The sequence below is a fragment of the Atractosteus spatula genome, chromosome 4 (assembly GCF_055471065.1).
Source record: "Atractosteus spatula isolate fAtrSpa1 chromosome 4, fAtrSpa1.hap1, whole genome shotgun sequence".
NCBI classification, from domain to species: Eukaryota; Metazoa; Chordata; class Actinopteri; order Semionotiformes; family Lepisosteidae; genus Atractosteus; species Atractosteus spatula.
In genome coordinates, this window is record NC_142709.1 from 32,902,588 (window position 1) to 32,926,674 (window position 24,087).

General features: G+C 41.2%; 2 protein-coding genes across 5 annotated transcripts in view; one reads left to right on the forward strand and one right to left on the reverse strand.

Annotated features, from left to right (window-relative positions):
• Positions 1-5,639, forward strand: part of kdm6a (lysine (K)-specific demethylase 6A) — a 107,830-nt gene extending 102,191 nt beyond the window's left edge. For all 4 annotated transcript variants that reach the window (XM_088912873.1, XM_088912875.1, XM_088912874.1 and 1 more), the window contains 6 exons: positions 7-121; positions 594-781; positions 943-1,084; positions 2,180-2,306; positions 3,859-4,029; positions 4,746-5,639. In XM_088912873.1, coding sequence (XP_088768999.1) covers positions 7-121; positions 594-781; positions 943-1,084; positions 2,180-2,306; positions 3,859-4,029; positions 4,746-4,775 — 773 coding nt within the window. In that variant the 3' untranslated portion in view covers positions 4,776-5,639. The remainder of the gene's footprint in view (positions 1-6; positions 122-593; positions 782-942; positions 1,085-2,179; positions 2,307-3,858; positions 4,030-4,745) is intronic.
• Positions 5,640-9,890: 4,251 nt separating this feature from the next.
• Positions 9,891-20,257, reverse strand: dipk2b (divergent protein kinase domain 2B). The gene is made up of 5 exons (XM_088912877.1): positions 19,907-20,257; positions 15,744-16,008; positions 13,954-14,127; positions 12,371-12,659; positions 9,891-10,420 (listed from the first exon to the last, which is right to left on the reverse strand). Exons 1-5 carry the CDS (start codon positions 20,131-20,133, stop codon positions 10,074-10,076), a joined length of 1,302 nt encoding a protein of 433 aa, XP_088769003.1. The 5' UTR covers positions 20,134-20,257; the 3' UTR covers positions 9,891-10,073.
• Positions 20,258-24,087: the final 3,830 nt, after the last annotated feature.

Here is a 24,087-nt window from a genome sequence, read left to right on the forward strand (position 1 = left end):
TTTTAGGCCACCAAGAAAACAACAACTTCTGTTCTGTTAACATCAACATTGGACCAGGAGATTGTGAATGGTTTGCTGTACCAGAGCCTTACTGGGGTGTCATGAATGATTTCTGTGAAAAGTATGAAAACAACTTAACACAGTAACGTTAGGATGTTTAATTGCCAGTATGGTACTTGCCTTAAATGTACACCTATAGTAACTCCCATTTCACGCATCTTTCAAACGACCAGTTGACACAAACATCATGTGTTTAACATTCATGTGTTCGAGTATATGACCTTAATTTTAAAAAAGTTTTGCTTGAGTGAATGTTTCTCCTTTGCAGTAAATTGTCAAAGTACATCAAAACAATGAACTAATCAAGACTTGTTATTTTCAGTAGATTAATAGTTTTCCTTTATTCATTAATCTTCAGTCAGTGGACTTTAGTCCGTCCTGCCATTACTTTAAGCATATTACGTCTTCATTGACATGGATCCTCTTTTGTTTTTTCATTACACTTGAGTCACGCTTTGCATTATTGTATTTTGTTTGTTTTTTTCCTGATTTTTGGGCTTGTGTGGCTGATTTGATTCATTTCATTTTTGAAGGAATAATATAAATTTCTTAATGGGCTCCTGGTGGCCAAACCTTGAAGACCTTTATGAGGCAAACGTCCCTGTGTACCGGTTTATCCAGCGACCCGGAGATCTGGTCTGGATCAACGCCGGTACCGTCCACTGGGTTCAGGCCATAGGCTGGTGCAATAACATCGCTTGGAATGTCGGGCCCCTGACAGGTACCGTACCCAGTACTCTTCGTGATCCCTTCAAAGCTCTTTTCTCCCAGCGCTTTGGGTTAATTTTGCCTTGGCATATTTATTCCAAACAATGTTGACCCCAATATAAAACGAGCAGCAAACGAGTGAAACTAAAATTCATTTCTGTTTTGTTTGTGCAGCATACCAGTATAAGCTGGCCGTGGAGCGATACGAGTGGAATAAACTGCAAAGTGTGAAGTCCATCGTTCCCATGATTCACCTGTCATGGAACACGGCACGAAACATTAAGGTGTCTGACCCCAGGCTCTTCGAAATGATCAAGTAAGTGTAGTTGGGAGAAGCTGCTCATTGACATTACCACTGCCAGTGCTGCTATTTCCTCCTCCTGCTCAGCCTGGACAACACTGGCCTTAGTCTGTCTACCCAGCACTCGATCCTATAGAAGTGTGAATCCATCCTTGTCTGAGGGTGCAGCTTAAGAAGTAAATCACCACTGTTTTGAACAGTATTTTTGATTGTTCATTTTCTACAAAAATATACTTTGTCTCCCTGAAAGTTGTTGTAAAAATGCTCGTTAACTATGGACCTGTTACTTAAAATAGGCTTTCTTCTTATTCGTCATGCCTTCGGAGGAAAATTGGACTTGAGGGAGGCATTTTTCTCACAATGTCAATATTTTGTAGGCTTGTACAGTATGCATACTTTTTAATTTTTAACTAAAAAATTTAAAAACTAATGTAAACAAACTAAAGGACACTGTACGTTACATTGTACTGAAACTGTAACATTGGTTATTTACCAATAACTCTGGCTAAATCTGCCTTAAATTCTAAAAAAGGCTGTTTGTTGGCAAAAAGTTTGAAGATGCTGATGGCCAAAGTTCTCTCAAACCAAATGGTGTCTTTTAGATCATTTGATTCACACACCTCACTAACAATCTTACTTAATGTTTGTGGTTCTAGATCGGTTGCAGCAGAGTTTTCCCCTTATTTTAGTGCATGTTTAATTTCCCTTAGTGCTTGTGGCCTGACGCTTTCTGTGGTTTATCTAAACTTTGTTATATCGGGATTGCTTTGGAAAATACATTATTTACGGGCCTTTTACATTATTTCCATTTTGAGATATCACCATAGTCCGTTGTCACTAGGGTAAAAACAAAGTACTTCCGTAAAACCTGCTTGATAAAGTTTCTGATGTCATACGTTGGAGATTATATTTTTTTTTTTAAAAGACCGGAAAAGCAAACCCAAAGGAATGAATAAGGTGAAAAGGGAGCACAATCCTGAATGATGCTGCACTGGGCGATGTACTGTATATGTCATTGCAACATTAAGGCTCTAAGGGCCGTCATTTGAATTTTTGTTTTTGTCCAAAACAACTGGAAAGTAACCCTTTTATTTTCGCTCTCTTTCCCAGGTACTGCTTGTTAAGGACATTAAAGCAGTGTCAGATGTTGAAGGAAGCTCTAATCGCTGCAGGGAAGGAGATTATGTGGCATGGGAGGGCGAAGGACGAGCCAGCTCACTACTGTAGCATCTGTGAGGTGAGCAGGGAAGATCACGGCACCAGCCAGTTGGAAGGAAGCAGCGCAGCAGTTTGTAGGCAGTCTCAACATCTGTGTTCACATTCTAAGAGCGAGAACAATGGAGAGTAATTAAACCAGTCTCCTTGCACCCAGAAGACAGACGGGTGTATCAAGAGAACTTGCTAGAAACAGCACTGACATGTTTGAAATGGGTCATTTTTTAATGAAGCATTTGAACCTACCCAGTCATTTTGTTGAAGCCAATACCTTGGCTTCTTTTACGAAACAGCTGGATGAAATCCTGGGATAGATTTGCTCCTAACTACCAAACAAACTACATAGGCCAAATGGCCTCCTCATATTTGTAACCTTTCTCTTGTTCTTGAAAGTGTTTCGAAGTAACTGCATTATTTTTAAATGACAGACTTTCAATTTAATCAGTGTAAAGCCTTAACATTGTCAAAAAGGGTCATTCTTGTACAGTTCCCTTTCCAGGGTGAGCACTATAGTTTATACAAAGTCATGTTGTGCCGGGGTTCGGCAAGTGCAGATCACAATTGAGAACATAGAAATCATTTAACATTTACAATGTAGGAAGAAGCTTTAGTGATGTATTTAAAATTGTGTTAACTGAGAAGAAAAACTAACTTCATCTCAAGAACTCTCAGGGGCATTTTTAAAACAGTATTGTTTAGAGAAAGCATTGCAGAATGCTCAAGGTTATACAGTTCTGCAGAGCACCGCAGTAACTAACAAAAAGGTTATCCAGAAAGCATTCAGTTTAGGTTTTGAACAAAGGGGGAGCTTTTACATTTGGGTAAAAATTGGGCAGAAAAAAGGTGCATTTTGCAGATGCAGCTTTATCGAGTTCATTAAAACAGTTTTCCCCCTTAATGTCTGTTTATCTGTTTCTGGGTTTCTCCCTTAGCCTTGTTTTTGTATACCGTTCTTCCTTTTTACTTCCACATTTATCTCTGGGGAAAACAGGTGCCCAGACTTTTGTTTACATCGCCTTCTGAAAATAGAACAGCTTAGATAATTCTTCTAGTGCTTGTTTCACTCAGATTATAAATCAGGTAGGGCTATGCAATATGATGAATGAGACAGTTCATAATGATGCATTTGTGCTTCAGATGCGTTAGAGGTTCTCTGTGTGGGTGGCATTGTGGTGTAGTGGTCAGTGCTATTGCCCTGCAGTGCTGGGGTCCTAGTTTCGATTCCTGGTGTGAAATCTGTGTGGAGTTTGCATGTTCTCTCTAGGTTTGTGTGGGTTTCCCTCTGGCTGCTTCAGTTTCTTCCCACAATCCGAAGACAAACTTCTGTGAAATTGGCCTAGGTGTGAGTGTGTTTCTGTGTGTGCCCTACGATGGACTGGTGTCCCATCCAGAGTGTATCCCACCTTGTGCCCGGTGCTTCCTGGGATAGGCTCTGGGCCACCATGATCCTGAATTAATTAAGTTATTGAAAATTATGCAATCATCGCTGTGTGCTAAATCTGTTGTTTCTGCATTAAGCACTCCTCTAACAGGCGGTTTGCTTCCTGGTTGTGCTTTTTCCTCACTTGATGCAGGTGGAGGTCTTTGATCTGCTGTTCGTCACAAGTGAGAGCAACTCTCGGAAGACCTACATAGTGCACTGTCAGGACTGCGCGCGCAAGGCCAGTGCAAACCTGGAGAACTTTGTGGTGCTAGAACAGTACAAAATGGAGGACCTGATGCAAGTCTATGACCAATTCACATTAGTAAGTGGAGGCATTAACATTTTTACTTTAATTTTATGATCTTCCACATTTTGAAGATTCTGCAGTTTTATGTTGCACAATGTAGTATTTGACACAAGGTATTCAAACTGGAATGTGATTATGTCTGCCTCTGGACCTGTTACTAGTCTGGGATTAAGTCCCAATTTGTTTTAGGTAATTTAGCTATTTAGGGGGAGAACCTACAATAGATTAGTGCCCCCTGCAGGATGAAGCAGGCACTCAGCTGGGCTAATGCTACAGAAACTGCAGCAGTGTATTTAGCCACTGAGGCTCATGAAAGACTTTAAATCACAGGCCTGTAGTTGAAAAGAAAAAGAAATCCTGCTACTTTACCTTAATATTCTCCCTGACCATGTCTCAAAAGCCAGATCCTTTTAAAGAGTCACATCACACCTTCATCCCTTAATCTGTTGTTCCTTTAAGATGGCTTAGTAAGCCACATCTTCTACTTACAGCCATTGTTGAAGTCAACCTCAAAGACAGTGGCACCATACAAATTTTGGTGTCGTTGGACGTTAAAAATAAAGCCTTACTAAACCCCCCCTCCAGTGATGAATGCCAAATATAGTGTGGTGCCAGACCTTTCAATTCTTTTGTTTTATACATAAAAATGGTTTTGTGACCCATTTACTGAAAACATAGCTATATTTAGGTATAAATATACTGAAATGTGTTTCTTTCCTCTTTCCCCCTAGGCTCCTCCATTGCCTTCATCTTCATCTTGACATTAACATTATTGTTCTGTGGACAATATATAAAAAAGAGAAACATTTCTGATATTCAGGAAGTGACCCAGTTCTGCACCACTGGTTTCTGTAGCTATCCCATAAGGCTGCTGGCTGAAAGCTGTGTCTCTATGCAACCTTCCAAGTGCGGAGTGTCAACTGACTGGATGGGAGAGGGTGCTGCTCCTTTTCCAGGACAATTTATAGCTGTTTCAGCTGTACTTATATAAAAAAGAATCAAAAAGGACAAAAAATATGGAAAAATGTTTTGTATATATAAATATCTGTCACAACTGGCAACATCACAGAAAGACTACTGACTTGACAACTTTCTCTTTTGTATTCTGTTTCTGGGCTGATCATCACCCTTTTTTCATTGAAGTTTTCCCTTAAAATGAGTACTAGCTTAGCTGGTCTTTTGTATGGTAGATAGAAATTTTGAGTCTCTTTGGGCAACAAAATATAAAAAAATTTTGTAATGTGAAGAGTTAGGTGAATATAATTTTTTACAGCTTTTATGTTTTCTCTGTCTTGTTATTTTGAAACCATGATGTTAATTTTTTTTGTTTCTTAGGTAAAAAAAGAGAAAAAAGAAAAAAATAACAGCCAAGTCACAAAGATAAATGGGTTGCACATAGACTAAGGAATAAACTTCAAATTTGTGATTTTTTTGTTTCTAATCTTGATGTAAATTTACACTATTTATAAATACATATTTATTGCTTGAAAATATTTGTGGATGGAATGCTGTTATTTTTTCCAGAGTACCTGCCATTAAATTTTAAGGAGTTTTGTCATTTTAAGAACTACTCCTATTACGTTTTCTATATATAAATAAACTGCTTAGCAAGCATTGTACAGAAACTTACATTAAAATTGTTTTATTGTTTGAAGAGCATTTAATTAGTTGTTAAACTGTTAGTCTTTTTGTTATTTAAACCATCTTATTTTCTTATTTTCAGAATGATTAAACAAGACTGTATCTTACAACTTGCAATCTGACATTGTAGAAAATAGTTATAATGGTGTTACTGCCACCCTCTACCCTCACAGACACATCCATGCACTTTTGGTCTAGCCTAGATCATTTGATATATATGGTGATCATTTCAAGTATATATAGATCTCAGAGAGACTGAAACTCTTGGAATCTGTTCAAAGGCAGCAGAGAACATTGATCCCTGAGAAGTTAAGGTTCTAACCCTAAACTCTGAGACTGTCGTCTTTTTTGCCAATAATGTACTGGAATTGTGTATGTATTTCTCTGTGTATGCAAACAAAACCCCTGCATATAAATACACAAGCTTATGTTGGTGAACTGTATTGTGCGAATCTTCATGGTACTGTCCATGCAGATGTTATTACAAGCAGCCCTGAAACGCATGTCTCAGTCCGTTCTCCAACTCAAGGCATCCATCCAAAATACTGCAGAAAATTTTTCCTTTTTATGTAGTGACAGATTTAACAAAAAACACATCTGAAATTAGAAATGTTGATTTATTGCTTTCTTTCTCGGATAAGGGCTATTTCGTCACTTTGGTTGTCTGTGCAATGTTGGGTAAGGATTGCTACTCAAATCCTTCTCCTTCCTGTAGTTTAGGTTGAGGGAAATGGTTAAGACAAGGACAGAAGGGCCAGCTTCCTTAAACACCGGAACATGCCCTCTGATGGCACAGTTAGCCACTCGCTTAATGCAAGCCACAGTGAAAGATTTCAAGATTTATTTTTTATACCTGACTAAGTATTTTTGCAATGGACTTAATGATTGTTAGTGTTAATGAGTGTTTGTAACTGTGTCAGATCCTAACTTGCAGTAATAGTAATATTATGAGATAAAAGGCTGATATAATGCTGTACATAGCATTTGAGTGTGTATTTATTTTGTCAGGTGGCCGGTTGTTTTTTTTAATACCATCTACCATTTGTCCACCCGCCCAAGTCAGAACTCCGGCGTCTAGTCTAGTTAGATGTCCTATGACAGGGTTCCAGCCCTGATCCTGGAGAGCTTCAATCCAGCCTTACATAAGTAGTCTATTTTAAAGAAAGGAGATTAATACTTCTTTAATTTATTGTTCAATTAAACAACGAATTTCCTCTAAGTCTGGTCCTTAGCGGCTTGAGGATTCAGTTTCAGCCGAGTTCTACCTAATTTAACTTGTCACCATCCTAATTGATTGCAATTGTTTCAGGGCTTCAGAACTCTTTAATGGCTACCTGTTAAATCTGGGACTGGATTAGGAAAGTCATCCAGAACTGGAGAGGATGTTCCCCAATCTTATACAGTATGGATTCTGTGTTGCAGAGAATGGGCCTTTATACACATTCCCAGAGGAAAAGGTTTTGGCTTCAGTCTTTATGACTCACATCTTCTGGAAGTGTTGCATCTTACAACATTCAAGTGGTCACTCTGGAAAAGGTTAAGAGAAGTAAGGGAAACCAAACTCTCTTTCTATAGATCAGCATCTATAGAAAGCCCCTTGCAAAAGTTGACTGATTGGACAGTGATTTCTTCAGGACCATGCTGTAATAAAATGAGAATGTGCATCTAAACCTGTTCTGCACGAACATTGTGGTGATTGTTAGCCTAGATTTTTTTGAATCACGTCAATGATTCGTGATTGCAGCTTCAGCCCAGGGACTCCATTGTTTCCGATTCTAATATTGCAAAGAGGTCAACCAGTCTACAGTTGTGTTTTTCTTAACCCATTGACTTGTAGATTGGTTCATGGCAAATGTCCATTGTTAGGACAGTTTCCCTGACATTTAACACTTGTGAGGGAGGACTAATCCCCATTTTCCAAAACCTGCTTTGTTGCAAGAGGTTTACGAAGGCTTTAGGGATACCAGGAGGGAGATAAGTCTTTGGTGCACTTCTGTATTCCACCAGGAAGCTATTTTATGTATTGTGTTGCAGTTTAAATTGCTGATAATAAAATAATATTTTTTCTATTGATAACAGCAGAAAAATGAGTGGCAAAGTATAGAAATTCATGTACTCTCTCTAGTATTAATTCATGTTGTTAAAGACCATTCACGAGTTGTGGGGGGGGAGGTCAATCAATCGATAAACTGACAGCATCTTGGTATGGTACTTCTAAACCGAGAGCAGTGGGCGAGCTACTGCTGGTCGATCTTTGCCTTTCCATTTTTGAAATGTTTTTATAAGGGAAGCAGGATGATTGTAATGTGTTTTCCCTAATACTGAAGTGAACCTTTGTTATAGCCTCATCTGGCTAGAAACCATCATGGTTTGGCCTCATCTGGCTGGAAACAGGAAAACGTTTGCTTGCTAAACCATTTCTGCAGTGACAGAAAGGCCCTCGAGGGAGGTTTCCAATGACTACAATGTCTTTTGGCTTTTGTTTCATGTACCAATTTGAATGTGAAAAATAAAATCCACATTAACAATAGAAATAGGGTGTTAGTGCCAGGATCCCAATTGGTTTAATCAGTAAAAGGCACTTGGAAGTACGTTTTTGAGCCCTGTAGCCCAAGTAGGAGTAATCTATGGTGAGTTTCATTCAGAATGTTGGATTGATCCCATGTGAGGACGCATTACTTTTCATTGTAACTAGACTGGTGGAAGAAAGAAACGCAACACCTCCTCCTCCACACTCTGGCCCTCCCATCTGCGTGGAACAGGCTGAAGAGTGACTCATCCGTGAAGAGGACCTGATGCCACTGCTGATGAGTCCATCACAGCCTCTGTCTTGCCCAAGCCAATCAGGTGTGATGTCTAGGACGTGTGACAGGCTGCCTTGCGCTAAGGCCAGCAGCATGGAGCCTCAGTGTCCTGTCACTGATGCGGGCATTGTGTCTGCCGACAGTTTCAGCGGCAGTACGGGTGGCAGATCTGAAACGATCTCTCAGATGGACTAATCTGATGTGTCGGTCCTGCTCTGGTGTGGTCACTCGAGGACGACTGGATCTTGGATGGTCATCTGTCCTGCTGGTCTGCTGAAACCTTCTCTGCAGTCGGGACACAGTGGAGCGGCATGTGACATGCCTGCCTGCAGCATGCCAATGGCCCTCTCCCTTGCTTCTGGCGACATCCAAGGCATTATGAAATGCACAGCAAACTGACTAAGTGTGGCCTTTTTCTTGCAGTGACCTAAGCTTTGAATTTTTAAAGGCCTTTTTAAAGGTGACCTGATCAGGCATTTGTTCCACCTGAACCTCGTTGGGTAAAAGTGCACCTAACGAGCTTTCGTTTGGCAAGTTGCAATGCCTCGCTGCACAAGCTTTATTGCTGGTTTAGAGGGCTTAAAACTTTTTGTGAAAGTACATATACTATAACTATAAAATGTTGTTTCTTTTTTTCCATCGCTACGTATAAACTACATACTGTATATCCCTGTAACTGATTCCTTTTGAATTGATGTTAATTTTAAAATCGTCACTTACCACTGTGCTTTACCAATTGCAATGATAATTACAATGACCAAAACCATTAAGGCTTCAGTTAATTAGGTTTGGCTAGAATGAAAACTACCTGATGTGTGGGCTCCAGGACCAGGTTTAGGAACCCCTGCCCTAGACTGCAGGTAACTGCTCTGCACCAAACAAGCTTTACACTTTCTAGGTTACAGAGGGGAGCAACATCACTTCTGTAACTTGCTGAATACACTGAGCCCTGCAGCGTTTATGCAGAAGCAATCTTCTAGTAAGAGTGATGTCTTAGTGCTTGAAATGGCAATGTTCCAGATTAAAATAGCATGTATTTTTCATGTTAACTTTTTTTTTTGCATGTGACTGCAAAAGGCTGTTGGACAGATTGCACCCAAAAACTGCATGGCTTTGGTATTCTTCATTCAGCCCAGCTCCTTGAAACATTTCCCTTCTCTCTTTGTGACTGCTGAAGATGTCATATTGGACAAGTCAAAGGTGACCAACATTTCAGAGCCCTGTTGGAACTCAAAAAGAAAGGTCCTGGGTTCAGGAACGTGTGAAGTAAGACGCCTCTTTAAAAGCATTACCAGTGCTTTTTTCTCTTCATAATTCCCGTCTATCTAGCATGTTGTCTACATTAACAGGTCTCTTGGTTCTTGGCACATATATCACCTCAGTGTTGCAAGAAATAACTTACCAGTTGTTCAAAACCCAGACGAGGATCCATTGTCTTTTTGTATATTTAATTTTAAGCCCTTGAATGGCTATTGAATCGCCATAATGTGTTAGATGTTCTTTTTCAAACAAGGATCAATCTGAGACCGTAATTACCGTCGGCTCACTTGTGTCCAGTACTTCTCGCTTTAACGATGACAATAACTGTTGTATGTCTGATGGGCTTGTCGTGACTCAGAACTCACTCCCGTATCTGCATTCCGGGTATCTGTAACTAAACTGCTGATTGCAAGGCCGCAGGGGTCTCAAGAGGCTCATGAGAGCGTTGGCTGCCTTTATGATGCTCCTATCCGAAAGCGTCCTATCCGCGCAGATGTGCAACAGGCTGCTTATGTCCTTCTGGCGGGATCCAGTCGGATTGTCGTTGGAAATCAGCAGTTTAGGCAGAATGTCTCTGCAGATGAGGAGTACGCTTTGGGAGTCTCTGACTGTGCGGCAAGGCAGGGGCCTCCTGCAGTTTAAATTCAAGCACGAGAAGACATCTGTGTAGTTCTCCTGCTGCACGGCATCGTCCAGGAATCCTGCAGCCAATAAGAGAAGTGCTACTTGTAAGTCGCTGAAATGCTCACCGCCATTTAAGCGACTTGAGTGATGCATTTGGCAAAATGCTCAGAGTTTATTTTTCTGGGAATCTGGGAGCAAAAGACATGCAATTCTGTAAGAGGAAACTGCAACTTATCATATTAACATCCACCGTTTTTAATTGAAAAAGTGGAGTTTTTCCTCATGATTACAATGATGTCTACATTGTCTTTATCACCATTATACAGCTTCATCTCAGGTTAAAAAATAGTTACAGGTTTCAAAAACGATTTTCTGGTGAGAACTATAAAAATCCCAAGTTTGCCCATCTAGTTTTGTTAGCAACTCATGTGTAGGTGGGTTTCATCTCTGAAATTCTTAGAGAAAGTTATGATGCAAGTTTAAGGTCAGTAGGGTACTCTAAGCAGAACAAGGATGAATGGGTTCCTGTATAGTTACTTGTGACCTGCAGCTCATTTTTTCTAAAAAAAAAACACTTTCACTACACATTATTTGCTACAGTTGCCCCCTTTAGTAAGGTCTTTATTTTCTCTTCATCACATGTTTCAGAAATGATAAAGCTGCAACATTTAAGCATTTTATTCCAACCTCTGAACCTTGGGAATGTATAAAGTAATGAGTCAATGAAAGGTTTGAAAGGCATATGGATGCCGTATTAACAATGCATAAAATGGGAAGAGCTCCTTTGAGTAACAACTCATCCATCAGATTGTGTATTTCCACAGGAAGCCAATCTTCTCAGTATCTTGGATTAATTGGTTACACTGCACTAAGAAGGGCATTGTTAATGGCTTAGAGGGATGTTTTTGGTAGTGATTTGTTCTACTTATTTTCTAGAAGGGATAGGGAAATTTACAGTGGAAGTGCATCTCATTCATGAACAATTAAATGTGAAAAATGCAACTGCACTGATGATCCCACATTTTCCTGTGTCTTTCCAGGTTAGGGAGTTCCTCCACTGGACTGAAGACTTATCTCATTCTCAGGAGCCCATATCAGTATGAATACCTGTGGCTGTATAATTGAATATTGATGAGCTTTACAATGAAACAGTCCTTGAAATGAATGTTGATCTGGACTTTCCTGGCACATTGAAGAAGATGTTGTAAAATGAAATTATTATTATGAAAGTACTTCATCAGAAACAAGTAGAGTAGAGTGGATAGTATGAGCTGTATTTAAAAGAAAACAATTGAACACTGTCAAAAATGCCACAGCATCCTGTTTTGCAATATAAGCTGCTGTTCAAGTTAGTATATAGGAAAGAAGCAGGAGGGAGGGGGTTAATTATAGATTGTGTCTCTTCATGTTTGATATCTCCAGCTTTAGCACAGCTGTTTAAAATCCCAGTGCTGGAGGGACTGTAACACTACCCCTGCAGGGACCTGTTAATTTTTTGTTCCAACCTCGCTGTTTAGTCCTCAGGAGACCTACCACTTCTGTCCAGGCCTGCAAATGTACATTCTGAATCAAATCAAAAGCACAAAACAGACATTTCGTTTTCCAGTTTAGAGAACTATTTAGGATAGCCGCATACGTGACAGCTCAGGGAACTCGCAGACCCTGCACCCATGTGGAATAGGTATTGAAGGCCACTGCATCAGAGTGGTTGTTCTGGAGGCTGTGTGTTAATTCACAATGGAAGAAAGCTTTGATTTCAGCTCCTGTTTGAAGCACTACCAAGAGGATCAAGAGCAAAATCTCTACAAAAATCATTTGGTTTGTAAAAGTAAGTTTGTACCTAAGAGCCTTCTTAATAATAATTTTTGCAGCCATTTCAGTCTTGTTTTCAATCCTTAACGCAGCCAATTACAGGTTTAAGAGCTTCTGTAACTCCTGTCGACCGTAGGTCAAAGCTTATGGTGGGCAACCATTTTTCAAAACAAAGCTAAATCTGATAAAGAGGAGTCTCAGTTCAAGCTGCTTACCTTCCTGCTTGTCGATGACTCCTATGGTGCTGGCATCTGTGATGAACAGCCTTCCATCCTCGAAAGTGCCAAACATGTCCTCACTGACGCTAGTATAGTACAGGACATAGTTAAAGCCATTGGTCCTCAGAGACTGGGTGATGCTCAGCAGCTGATGAGCAACGTCTGCTCTAGCCTCGAAAGCAGCGCTGTAGAACTGCTTTATGGGGTTTGTGCTGGTGGTTACCATCACTCTTCCACAGGAGCCATAGTATTTTGGAAAAGGCCATCCCTCTGATCCAGGAAAAATCTGATCATTAAGCAGAAGTATAGGCCAAGTCAGGAGAGGGTAAAGATGTTCCACGGCATTTCTCTACCTCACATTTCAAAGTCATCGAGTCAGGTGAGTGCAGTCCAGCAGGTTTTTCTGTTGAGATGGTTTAGAAGTCTAAAATTTGTCATTTTTTTAATTGGAAATGGATGCCATGTCTTATTTTTTTTAAATAGGAGAGTTTGCAGAGTTTACTTAACATAGCAGGTAATTTTGAATAAAGCAAATTCTGTTAGGTTTTGTTTCTATAGCTGGATATTTTACCAGAGCTGAAGTACCTTCCTAGCAAGAACATGAGCTGTGTCCCACCTGGGATTTGAACCCTCAGCCTTCCAGGTACTGGTCCAGAGGCCTGCCCACTACTCTACACTGTTGCCTTGAGGATGTTATGGTGTTGTTTCCTACAGTATTTTAAAAATCAGTTGTTTTGAAATGCTCTTATCTTCACATGTAAGGACAAACCAAAGACCATTTCTCTAGCAGCTACTTAGACCATATTAAACATCCTCAGGCCAGTCATGATATTCTAGATCTCTCCATTCCTTAAAGGAGAACTGCACTACTATTTTTATATTTCAGGTTTTTCCAGGTATGCACAGCGCCATGTTCTGCGATTCAGATGCAAAAAAAAACATCTGGTGACGTGAAGCAGCCTTATTACAAGCAGGTTTTTGAACACGCCTCTTTCAATATTTCTTATGGATTGATTTCGACTTCGAGACGGTTTTGCGGATAAACGGAACTTACTTGTTAGCTCTGCATGCAGATCATGTTGGAAATTTTCGGCAGTGAAATGTCTGCTGCACAACCTCTACTTATTTGTTTTATATCACATTCCATTGGTCATTACAGTGACTAGTGAGCAGGAAGGGCCGCTTCACATCACAATTCTCATGAACTCTCATTCTCTCCCGTGCCGAGACCAGGGGTTTGTGACACCATGGCGACTTTCCAATACTTTCACAAAGTTCATGTGTTTGTGCTTAAATCGAAATCTATACATTTTTTCTATACCGTCAATGAATTTTTGTTACCAAGATTTTGTAACTGGTCTAAGAAATTGGAACTGCGATTCCCCTTTAAAATCGTGTTTTTGATGCCTGTGAATATTGAACCGAAGGAAAGATTAAGACACCTGTCTGAATCACACATCAGTATTAAAAGTCAGTTGGATATTCAATGTCATCATGCTGCCACTGCAATGGTGGCAGGTGTTTTTATTTCTGTTATTGTCTGGATGTTTAAAATGGCCTCATGAGTGCCGCCCTCCTACCTGTAACATCAGGGGATGCTGGTTGACGGAGAGGGTGTAGAGCAGTCTGAGTTTATCCCGCTCAGCAAAATGCTTCATTTGAACGCTCCCCGCATCTGAAACTTCTGCGTAGCGCCGCACAATGCGATCCAGGAGCCGCTGGGAGGGACAGCGCAGCATGGGACTGGTCAAACCCTGTGGACAGACACCTCAGGCTTGAGCCCTGCTGCTTATGTCATTAAGCCACCTCAACTGTGGAAACCACACAAGTGCTTAATAGCAGAGAACAGGTGGCAGACCCTGGTTCTGGGAGTCTGGACTGTGCTCTGTAGCCTTTATGTCCTTCTCTTCTAAGACAAGGGTCCTGTCACCATAGCTGTGGACAGTTTTGGTGTGTTCTTGTTTTTTGGTCTGATCCAGCTGAACTGATAATGACTTAATTGGTACACTACTTAGTAAGCTTCTTTATTTTCCAGGTCTCTTCGGATTGGCCCTACAGTACGTAAAAGCTGATCTCCAGGAGATGGGTAGTAGCCCTCTTTGGAGGGGGTGGGTGTCACCTCTTCTAGGTCTGCAGGTGGTTACATTTGGAGTTCTCACTTTCAAACCACTGCACTAAACATGGGCTCAGGTGGACATTTTTAACCCTTTCTTCAAGGCTGGGGGTTTAAAAGATCTTAATTCAAAGACTTTGATTCAAAGTCCAATGCTTACAAAACACTGAGGCCTGGAGCCAGCTGTTAAAGCTGGACCCTGAATTAGATGACACTAGATAAGTAACCGAGAGGTCAGGGAGGAAGGACATCCAGGAGGTCCGTGTGCAGAATCTGACTCCCCTGTTCTCAAGGGGTGCCCAGTTAACCTCTCCAAGATATCTCACATTTCTAACTGGGACTCAGGCATGAGTCAGGCTGCAGCTTGCAATTACTCTTGTCGTATCCTGTACTTTCTATAAAACAGGCTGCATGTAGAATCAATCAGAATCCTGCATTCTTGGAAAGGATCTTGTTTCTTCCTATTCTTCCATATTGCCACACATCCAGGAATAATGTTATCACTTTATATTGCTTACTGGTACAAATGGGTAAATACTTACGCCATCAGTTACTTTCTGTTTTATATTTAGAATTAATTCAGGAGGATCTGGAGAATTTTGTTTTCACTTTGAGTGTTTTCTGTCAATCAAATACATTATGATTCTATATTAAAACACAAAATATTTTTTAAAAGGGGGGTGAATACTTTTGGGTGACAAAGAGCAGATCTACATCATCATCAATGAGTAGGTAGGTGTAAGGTCCCCTTTTCAGTCCATAAAGGCCCATGGGGGAATGGGGGACAAGAGCCACCATTTTTCTCAACTATCCAACAGTGGAGGTAGAGGTGATGTGGTCAGAATCACACTCCAGCTGGCCTATTACTCCCAGAAGGATTAACCTCCGGTACTCATTTGGAAAGCACACAGAGTGGACCTGGGAGCCATCTGGAATGAATTAGTGCAAGCTACATTGATCGCTTGCACCTACCTGGGATTGAACCCAGCACCTTCCAGTCAGGAGCTAGATGCCCTTGTTGTCTGAGCTACCATGGCTCCGTTATCAATGAGTTAGCAGTACTTTTACAAAGACAGATGCTGGAGGCCATTCACAGCTTGTAAGATAATAGCCTTTTCCCAGGGTGCAGTGCGTGCAGTACTGGCAATATTCCAGGCTATTCTGCCGACAAGTTGGAGTCAGGTCCTCTGTGGCGAGGCGTTTCTCTGGACACCGGAGACTCCGCTGGCTGGGAGATGGGGGTTCTTGGGCGCTCACCTGGACCATGCGGGGGATGAGAAGGCTGGAGAGGACCCAGCTCTGGAACCTCTCGGTGTTCCTCAGCACGCCCTCGATGCTGCACGAATGGCGCTGGCCGGCTGAGCTGCAGATCTTGTGGTCCGAGGCCTCGTGTTTGTGGTGGGGCATCATGCGGGAGATGAAGACTGGCCTCCAGGACTCTGAGTCGTCAGTGTAGTTCCCCTGGTAGCTGTTCTTGTAGGTGAGGGGCAGATGCAGCCTGGGGGACAGCCACCTTTCAAATCTGATGGGGAGGGTCAAAATCTGCACTGAGCTTAACGCAACACATACAGAACAAGTGCAGCACAAGGCCAAGAGCAGGCAGACATCCTTATACCACCGGTTCTCATAAAGTGGCCATAATCTTGAACTTTATTGCCTTATGTAACCGGTGCATGTACTGGTACAATGGAATTCTTGCTTACAGAAAGTCCCTTGATTGTTAAAAAAAGTGTGAAAACACAAAGTGCAGACCGTGCATCAAGACAATATACAAAAAAACAGTAGACAATGTACAAGTCAACAAGTAAACCATTTGAATGTAAACAATGCAGACGTAAACAATGAGTGCAGATGTGCAATAAATTATAGAAGAAATTGTAATGAGGTAGAAGGTGTAGGTGTGGTCTTAGGGGCATGGCCAAATGTGTTCATGTGTTTGCCAATCGCACTGCCTGTGGGTAGAGGCTATTGAAGAATCTAGTGGTAAGTCTCCGTATGCTCTTGTATCTCTTGCCTGAGGGCAGTGGGGTGAAGAGCTCATGCCCAGGGTGGTCTAAAATAGACACCAAATGAAATTGTTATACTTGCTTTACCACGTCTGTCTCCTATACCTTCCGTGAGAATGTACTCCTAAACGGAAAATTGTGGCCTAAAGTGAGGGGGACACGGAATGCTTTTATTGAAAAGAAGTGAAATCGAATAGCATTAGCCTGAATTTTTCCAGAAAAGGTAGCAAAAAAAAAGTCCGCAAGCAAGGGCAGCCGACTACAAATATCTGAACAGGCATAAAATAATCTCAATGTACTGGATGGAACCAAAATGGTACCAGAAATCAACCCAGTAGACCTTCAGAAGGGATGTGCCCTGATCAGGTCTGTGTTGAAAAGAAAGGAATCTGCCACAGGGCAGATGAGCAAGGTTTTCAGCACAACTACTAGGTGTGGCATGAATCATCAGAGTAAAGGCTACGCGCTGTCAAAAGCTGTTCTCGCATTTCACTGAATTCAGAAACTGTGTGCAGCCTCAAAACAAGTGGAGCACAGGGGGCTGACAACGCAAACTGTGGCCACATGCATGTAAACACATTTCATTCTCTAAAAACTTAAGTTTTCATCCTGCAACATCTCTATCTGGCAATAATAGTCAGTGAACTGCTTTGGGCTAAAGTGCTCATTTTCTGCATGACCTCAGTGATGGGCTGACACCTCCTGTGTCTAATGGGAAACTACAGCACTGTGAGGATCCAGTGTCGCACCCAGACAGCGGTAGGGCCTGTGGATGGTCAATTCTGTTGGAGATGTCTCTTTCAAAGATTTTCTCGGGGTGACGGGTCTGACGGAGGCAAGGAGGCATTTGGTAATGGCATGTGCGCGGTCGGTGGTAATTGTGGAAAATAACCCTGCTACTAGAAGAGCAGGCGAATTTCACAATTTGACACTCAGCAGTTCTGTCACACTCGTACCTACTATAGATGACAGGACGCTAACAAGTGTGGAGATCAGTTCAGTTAGTCCTACTGATGTGTCCCCAGGGCAGCAGTACGGTGTGGTAGTTAGGGCTCTGGACTTGTAACTGCAAGGTTGAGGGTTTGAATATCAGGTGAGACACTGCTGTTCGACCCTTGAGAAACAAACTATCACCTCAAGTGCTCCAGTACACCCAGCTGTATAAACGGCTGCACATGTAAGTTGCTTTGAATAAAATTGTCAGCCAAAAAGCCTTCCCTTTGGAACAAAATCTCCACAACAATTGCCCAGTATAGTGACTGGGGACATAGTGTTTCAGGAGGTGGCATTCTTCAGATGAGATATTAAAATGAGTTCCTGATTACTTGGTCCTTGAAGATCCTATGAGAGTTTTCAGAAAAGTAGGGGTGATAACTCCAGTGTCCAGGCCAAATTCCACCTTTGGTCTGCACCGTCTGGCCTCTCTGATTGAACCAGGAAGCAGTTTCTAGCTCCTCCACCTTATCTGCTATGATATGGTGGCTGCCTTGTGTGACCCAGGTGAGGCCGCACTTCCTGAAGTACAGAATGAAGTGGGTCCACTCTAATATCTAAAATGCTTTAGGATCCATTGGGTATAGAAGTGTATTACAAGGTTATATTCTTGTTGTGTCACTGTGAAATCATGTTTTCACATGAGACATTCCCTGCACAAAGGGAAACTGAGCGCAACATACAGCAGTGTTATCATCCTATGTTCCCACAACTGCACCTTGAGTGAGGCATAAAGCAATGCCATCTGTACTAGCGCTGGAGTTGAGCTGTATACTCTGTTACTAATGAGTATACTATACTAATGAGGAATTAAGGAGCAAATAAATTATTGGGCCCCACTTTTTAAAAGTAAAATCAAAACCTAGCCCCTTATATATCTTAAATTATTTTTCCTTTTTTGTGCCACTACAGCTACAGGTTTCCTAGTATTTAAAAAGAAAGCATGCCAAGAGGGGTTTTGCTGGGTGATTTTCCAGTGTTTTACACGAGAGGAGGGCTCACCAATGTAAAATTGCATAATTACTGTACATCATAAAGGGCAAAGAGTCCTGGGATTTCCACTGCAACCTGGAAATCTTCCTTGATTTCAGGTGAACTCCCAGCTACAGCAAAAGTTTCATCTGACAAAGTTTCATCTGTGTTTGCTTTGTCTTAGGTAATATTTATTCTTAGTTAATACCTTAGGTTATATTTTTCAATTTTTGCAGTTTTCAACAAGCTTGGTTTGGAAACAATATGGACAGGCCTTGGTACAGAAAAATTGTCTCCATCTCACCTCAGCTGTACTTTTCATAAACATCATTATCCAGTGTCTACTCTTCCATTTCCTTTGTTTTGTTGAAATAGCACGTTTTGCTTAGTACTCATGCTGCTGAGATCTTTAGGCTGAGAGCCTTTGTGCTGGTGGGAGAAACGGCTTTGCTGTGCAGTTTTCAGTGCTGTGCAATATTTTGATGTTAATGGATTCTCTCTTAGTGTTTGAAAATGGAGAGAGACCACAGTGGGCACTTTATAATTTTTGAAGAACTCAAAATAGGTTGAGTGGATCTGCGAATCTAATACCCTTACAGATTTCACCCATAAAAGCACCCAAAACTCCAGATAATTTGGAATTGTCTGGGCTTTCCCAATTCCGTTGCTTTGAATATAATTTTAGTGCTTCATCATTGTGTACAAAATACAACCAGATACGTTTGTCCTTACATCAGTTCTACTTTATGTATAAAGTCATGTAGCAATTCTAGTTCATTTTAATATGACAGAGCACTGTGAATAAATTTTGGTTTAATTCCTGTGCCAAACCTGTCCAAAACGACAGCTAAAAATGACAGACTTGTAGGAATGAGAATTATTAATCTTAGACTGCTCTGATCAGTTAAGAAACTGGACTAAATTTGTGAGACTAAAATCCCAGTAACTGACAATATCCACCCACAGATGAGATTTCTGTCTTTTGAATAATAAAGTTTGTTTGCAAGCAGATATTGTTTTCAGCAGAAAGCATTCAGGATTGCTGCCAGCACCTTCACCTCTGCACTTCGCCTGGGTGTTCAAAAGCTGCTCGGCAGTGTTTCCGAAGACACACTCACTGCAGTTAGTTCATTCTAGTTTTAAAAGGCTTCTATCTTCTCAAACACTTTGGTTTAAAGCTTTTGCCCAAGTATTACAGAATGCAGCATTCATTTGGTCTGAACTGTGTACTCCCTAAGAGTCATTTGGTAAGTGACTTCACAAAAAGGGGGCTGTGTATAATGAAATTATTTCGTCTTGAGAAAGATTTTTTTTAACAGAACAAAAATGCTTGCTGCCTTTAAGGTGGCTTGGCATGCAGTGTCACAAATGTGGTGCGAATCCTAACTGAACCCCAGCAGTAAGACAAGGTAGAAAGAAGAGCAGTGTGTCAAAGACTTTATTACCTACCTGATTTCTTCTTTGAAGAATTTTTTGCAGATGGATGTACCGGCGCATGCGTTGCATTTATCCAAGCCCAGAAAGCTCCTGCCAAAGCTGTAGAGAGGCTTTCTGTGGGCGGGGGGCGCAGGAGAGTTTGAGGGTGAAGCTGCCACTTCTGTCCAGCTGAGCAAGCTTAGACCCCACAGCAGCACCCACACCCCCCGGGCCCCAACTGGACACATGGCTCTGAGCATGCAGGATCCCCTGTGATGTGTCAAAAACAAGCAGACAGCCCCAGGCGGGTGAAGGCCCAGCACGATCTGGCGTGGAGGACTTCAGCTGCTGTCCAAGCGAGCATACAAGCATCTGACTCCTCCCTAAGTTCACTTCACCCCCAGTTGGGGTCCTCAAGCTGTGAGGAAATACATGGAGGATGCAGATAACTCCGCTGCCGTGGCAACGCTTCCTCACCCCACAGATGTTTGTGACCACTTTCATGGGTCCCACCCTCTCGCTACACCGTCGAGATAAGAGGAGGAGCACAAAGATGGGATTTCCTGGCTGGCTGACAGGCTCAGCTGTGCCTGTGAGGGACACCGTGAAAAGTGGTTGGGGAGAAACACCAGCAGTTGCACAAGTCAGAAATTACTCTCGACATCCCTCTTCCCTACTTTTGTTTTGACTTGTTCCTTCCGGTAGCTTGCCCTGCTCATCCGTCTTCTCGGAGACCACAAAGTTTCCTGATGCCGCAATCTCGTGGCAGAAAACAGCACTATGAAGAAAATAATATGAAGTTGAAGGAAATGAGAACAGAAAAAAAAGACACTGGGGGGAAAACAGCGCACTTCGTCATCGGAAGTGTTCGGAAATGTTTCATTTTACAGCTTAATGAAATATGGAAGATGAATGTCGGAACATTTTTTAATACTGCTAACTGTATTGTTGAAATAAAAGAGAAAGAGAAGAGAGAGGAAGAGTAGTATTGAAGCCGTGTTTCGCCCATTTAAGGATACAAGAGGCAGTGCGAGTTGCAGGCTGAATGAGTCACACCCATAATCCAAGACGAGGTTATTTCCCATTGGTGGGAATATTGATAGTGTAGCAGTCATCAACAAAAAGAGCATCAAACCCAGACCAAACTACATCAATAAGTCTTACTTCTGCTAAAAGTAGCATTATGGAAACTACAATTAGCACTAAACCAGGAGATCCTGTCAATGACAGCAGAACTTTGGCAAATAGTCAGCAACATTCCTATTTAGAAATGTTGTCTTGTCTAATTACTAAATTATAGTTCTTTCAATCAACAGCACTAATGCATAAGCATAGGATAAAGTATATTTAGATTTTCAGAATTAATCTAGCCAAATCCAGATATTGATTCTTCAATTGATCTATTTAATATTTGTAGATCCTTCTTTCAAGAAGGTTTAATCATGAAAAATGAAAGAATTTGTCTGGAATAGAAAGCATTGAATATGGGGGTAACAAATTTTCCCTCGTGTTGGGTAATATTACTCCTAGGTGTTTGAGAACATCATTATTATCTTTATTTCATAAAACATCTTTATAAACTTTACCAAGGCACTGTGAATAAAGACTAAAAATGGTAAACAACAAAAAAGAGTAGGAAAATGATAACCAATTCAAAGAAACATTTTCTGGGAAAAAAACGTTCCCTGTTTATTATTGTACAGTAAGTGTACTTCACAATCTCGGTGAAAGGATACACAGAAAGTCCTACAGTATGTAACTCAAAGCCGGGAGCCTGATCTTGAGGAAAGACATGAGACTTGTGTCAACGGAGTGACGTTTTTGATGACAGTAAATCTGGACAAAAACAGTGATTTATGGGAGAGAAGCCATTCAAAACTTTGAAGGTAATGGGTAGAACTTTAAAGTCAATTCTGGACTCAGCTGGAAGCCAGTGCCAATATTCATGCACAGGAGAAAACATGGGCCTTAGACTGTGACTCACTGTAGTTATGAATTTAGCTGCTGAACTATGAACAGGTCACAGTTTGTTCAGTCGTAGTGCAGAAACCCCTGCAGGTGGGGGAATTTCAGTAATCCATTCCGTAACTGACAAGGGTGTAAACTATTCTATCATTTTTATCATGGAACAAGAACAACAAAAAGATGTTCTAAGCATTAGATTCAAAAGTGAGATGCTGTGAGTTTTCATTCTACTGTGACAAACCTGAAATGTGCCTCATACGTAGCTATGCTCAAACAACTGGATTTCAAAAGTAAATGCAATGATGGCATTACCTAGTTTTTGTTGCACATTAATCTCAAGAAGTTTTGAAGCATCCAAAATCCGACATTGGGTTTACTGTCAGTTAGAACTGAGGCAGCAATTGTCAACTTTGGTTTATAAAAATGGCACAGATTAAGACATTTTACCACAATAGGGGAAATAGGAGTGTTGTTTAATAAAAAACGGAAGTGGCAAAATAAGAAAGTATTTCACAGCACAGGACCCAGAAGTAAAACTATTGTTGTACCAGTAAAAAAACTGCATTTTTTTTTTTACAGTTCCACTACACCTTCCCTGTTTTCGTGTATTCTTCAAATCTGCCTTTTTTCTCTCGGGAACACAGGATGGGGGACCTGTAATGGCCATAGAAACCTAAAAATAATCAGAACCAAGGGAATCTTAGACAGCTCTTCTGTTTCAGGAAACGAAAACTGGTCATCAGAGTAGTTAAGATCTGAACTCCCTGCACCAAAGCAGACGTTGTCTCCTAATACACTGCACAGATCCAGTGTCACAGGGAGTATTGACAATGTGGTTTATCATCTGGCTTATTCTGAAATTTGAAATGTGCTGTGGCTGTCACTTGTAACTTCTGCATTGGCACACAACAAACAGATCTGTAGCAGAATGAAATAAAACTGAAAAAGCAGAAGTGTTTCAGTAACCTTAAGTCATCTCTGTAAAATGTATTGTTGCATTGTTCTTTGTTAACACCACACACTATCTGAAATAGAGAAAACATGTTTGGGTTCATTAATTGCACAACAGTACTTCCAAAAAGCTAATTGCAGCCCCCCCAAAAAAACAAGACACCATAGTCTGTTATTGTAAATTACGATGGGACTATTTCTTGCAATGCCTGTTTTTCCCATGCATAAATTTAAAATTATTATCCACTCTTATGGATGTCACAAAACTGCAAGTTCAGAATGTTTTTATTGTGTGCCTAATGTACTGTTTCTAGCAATAATCGTTTTTTGCCTGTCAGAAAACATAAGATAAATTGGAGGCATTATTCTCACATGATTTACTTGCACTAGCAGTAGTAATACGGTTAAGACTTTTCCTTTATACTCAATTTACCATGCATTAGTCTGGTTGTTAAATCTGGCGTCCTGGATATATTCTTGTCCTGGCTTAAACAATCTAGCCTCCTTAAAGCTCTTCACTAATCGCCGGAGAAATGTCTTCAATTTCTCCACCTGAACTGCTGTGTATTGGGGCTGCGCTTCAGTAGTGCTGTGAAGAGCCCTTACGGCAGACAGCTTTATGTAAAATGCCTTTGCCATCCTTTGGTCGTGAAAAGCACAACACAGACATAAGGGATTATTATTATTTATGTACCTGAGCAGTGCAATTTAGTTTAAAGACTACAAATACCAATATGCACTATGCAGCTCTTTGTGATTCTTTCTCGTTGCGGTCGCGGTCTTTACTTCCCTGCCAAGAGAGTCGCTGAAAGATAACAAATAGCGTCTGTGCTGAAACTATGAACTCCAGCCACTAGATGGTGCCAGAGCTATCTTATTGAGCAATGCTTGCTCTTTAAAAAGCTCTGCGAAGTTTATGTTCAACTCTTCGTTTTCTGATACATGGAGATGTTTTTTGTTAACATCAGAATTTTTCTCAGAATTCACATTTCTGGACCTAATTCCTTCCAAACATTAATTGAATTGAATAGTTTCCAACATCCAAGCGCAGTTCATGGAGGGGACAGTTCTTGGTATTTGCAGGATGCAGGTCCAGCTCAGACATCCACAGGCGCCAGGTGGGGGTACACCCTCCGGGACTAGTTTTCTCAGAAGTCAATTAACCTACCAGTACATCTTTGGGCTGTGGGAGGAAACCCACATTAATACAGGGAGAACATACAAACTTCACCCAGATAGCACCCCAGGTGCATTCTAAGCAGCAAAGCTACCCACTGCCCCACCGTACTGCCCCTAAA

Excerpts from the sequence above, each read along its gene's own strand:
- dipk2b (XM_088912877.1), bottom strand. The coding sequence starts at position 20,133 with ATGCTCAGAGCCATGTGTCCAGTTGGGGCCCGGGGGGTGTGGGTGCTG. Across the intron at positions 16,009-19,906 it reads TTCTTCAAAGAAGAAATCAG|ATTTGAAAGGTGGCTGTCCC; the intron begins GTAGGTAATAAA and ends CCTCCCCATCAG. Across the intron at positions 14,128-15,743 it reads TCATCCCCCGCATGGTCCAG|GGTTTGACCAGTCCCATGCT; the intron begins GTGAGCGCCCAA and ends GTCTGTCCACAG.